General features: G+C 49.7%; 1 protein-coding gene across 1 annotated transcript in view; it reads right to left on the reverse strand.

Moving 5' to 3' along the window:
* Window positions 1-2,500, reverse strand: part of plxna2 (plexin A2) — a 151,136-nt gene that overhangs the window by 55,078 nt on the left and 93,558 nt on the right. The window contains exon 14 of the mRNA XM_048240842.1: window positions 2,433-2,500. This exon is cut by the window's right edge and continues 26 nt beyond it. Within this exon, the coding sequence (XP_048096799.1) occupies window positions 2,433-2,500 (68 nt within the window). The remainder of the gene's footprint in view (window positions 1-2,432) is intronic.

The following is a 2,500-nucleotide window of genomic DNA, read 5'->3' on the forward strand; positions in this document are numbered from 1 at the left end:
TCTGTTTCTCCATCTCTCTCACACACACACTCTCCCTCTCTCTCACACACACTCCCTCTCTCACACACACACACTCTCTCTCTCTCTCACACACACTCTCCCTCTCTCTCTCTCTCTCTATCTGTCTCTTACAATCTTTTTCTCCTCCGAGCTCCTGCACCTGCCAAAGCTGACATCGCCCACGCGTGTTTTTAGCGTATTCCAGACGACTTCCAAGAATCCTGGAGATTCTCAGACACACACACACGCACACACACACACACACACACACGCACACATGCACACACACACACACACACACACACACACACACACACACACACACACACACACACACACACACACACACAGAGCTGCATCATATAACTCCCCTAAAGAATGGTGCCAGGTAAAACGAGTAAAGTGAGGTGGATAACCTCCAGTAGCATGTGCCTACATGTGTCCAGGTTAAGCCAGAGGGGCACAGCTGAGGTGCTGGGTGCTGCATAGCTTAGCAGCTTTGGCTAGTAGCTAACACTACGGTGGACCCAGAGACTATACTGTTTATGTGGATCCCCATAAGCATGCATACACGCAAACACACACACACACACACACACTTTTCCGATTACTAACTAGTAAAAAGACATGGTGAATCACACATCTTCCAAATCCTCCATTGTTGGATTCCACTCTGGCTGAAGGGGAATTATGCTTGCATTAGATATCTGGTTCACAGCTAAATGGCCTGCAGTGCAAACACGCTGCCTAACCCCCAGATAAGTCAGGAGAGCATTGGCATTGCCACAACGTTGTGGGCGATCAGCCTTTGCTTGTACCTGTGTGAATGTACAGTAATGAAAGGAGAGTTTGCAAGAACAAGTACAGATCAGAGTGTGTGTGTGTGTGCGTGTGTGTGTGTGTGTGTGTGTGCGCATTTATTTTAAGTCTCAGGAAGTGTATGTATGTGTGTGCCTAAAAAAACTCTGAGTATGAGTAGGCAGAGGTCCACAGCATGAGGCTTCATCATCAGTACTGGTTCAGCACTATTGTTTGAGCTTACACAATCCCAGAGAGACAGAAAGAGAGAGAGAGAGAGAGAAAGAGAGAACCCTTCCCCTAACTGCATCTAGCCTCCCAGGCTGACCACGGATGAATGAGAAAAATGAAAAATCCCATTGCTTTAATTAAAGCCAACACACACACACACACACACACACACACACACACCATCCCCCCACCCTGACACCCCCCAAGGACCAGAGAGCAAATGCAATCTGTACCGATTCCTTGCCCCCCACCATGATTATTCCTGCTGCTTTATGCTGACGGAGACTTCTGACAGCATTTAATCTTCCATTGGAAGCCATTAGGCCCAAGCTACCCCCACTGCTCCCCCCTCCTCCTCCTCCTTCCCTCTCTCTCTCTCTCTCTCTCCATTCCTCTCTCCCTCCATCCCTCCCTCTGTCACTCTCTCACCTTCCACCCCTACATATCTCCCTCCGTCTCTCTCTTTCCAGTCCTCTCTCCCTCCATCCCTCCCTCTGCCTCTCTCTCCTTCCACCCCTCTCTCTCTCTCCCTCTGTCACTCTCTCTCTCCACCTCTCCCTCTACCCCTTCTCCCTGGCCTCCTCCACTAGCACCCCTGTCCACTGGACACGCTCTCTTAAGATTCCACGACATCCACTGAGATGTTCCACAGTCATATCACCAGCAACAGCAACAGCAACAACAGCAACAAAAGCAAACAAATTAATCTTATTTCACATAGAGACAATCCGTAAATCATGGCTAGTTTTGGGGACGGCAAAAAGAAGCAAAAGCTTAGATGACAAACTTCATGTGAATAAAAAACAGAGAGGAAGTTGGTTAAATTAGACAGGGCCATAGTCTCGGATGAGAGCCCCGCACGGCCTTGTGGGTAGCAGCAGGGCGACGCGGGCCGAGGCGAAGCCGTGAGTCAGCTCTGACCTCATCACAGTGTGGGTCACCAGAGAGAGGGAGGACGGGCATTAGCCTAATGCATAGCGCTGATCTCTACCACCTGCCTGAAAGGCAACGGTAATTAACCAAAACCTGCACACAAAGCAGTGTGTCCTCTCCTGACAAACACACACAAAAACACACACACACACACACACACACACAAGGTCAGGGCCCCTTGATGTCCCTGTGATCTGATTTCTGTTGCATTAGACCCTCTCTCCAGAGAGATGTCTTACACACACATACGCACACACACACACACACACACACATACAGAGCAGACACGGTCACCTGGGCCACCCCAGTCACAGGTAATTGAGGTCACTTTTGAAAGTACAGGCACATCATAATGGCTTTAAAAAGACAGAAAGAGATTGTGTGTGTGTGTGTGTGTGTGTGTGTGTGTGTGTGTGCGTGTGTGTGTGTGTCTGTGTGAGGACAGGTCACACTGCCCCAGGGACACTTACGTTAACAGACTCATGTCCGGCATACTTCACGCGGATCCGTGGCTCCTGCACCACGTCCAGATTGGTCC

Source organism: Alosa alosa, chromosome 4 (assembly GCF_017589495.1).
Source record: "Alosa alosa isolate M-15738 ecotype Scorff River chromosome 4, AALO_Geno_1.1, whole genome shotgun sequence".
NCBI classification, from domain to species: Eukaryota; Metazoa; Chordata; class Actinopteri; order Clupeiformes; family Clupeidae; genus Alosa; species Alosa alosa.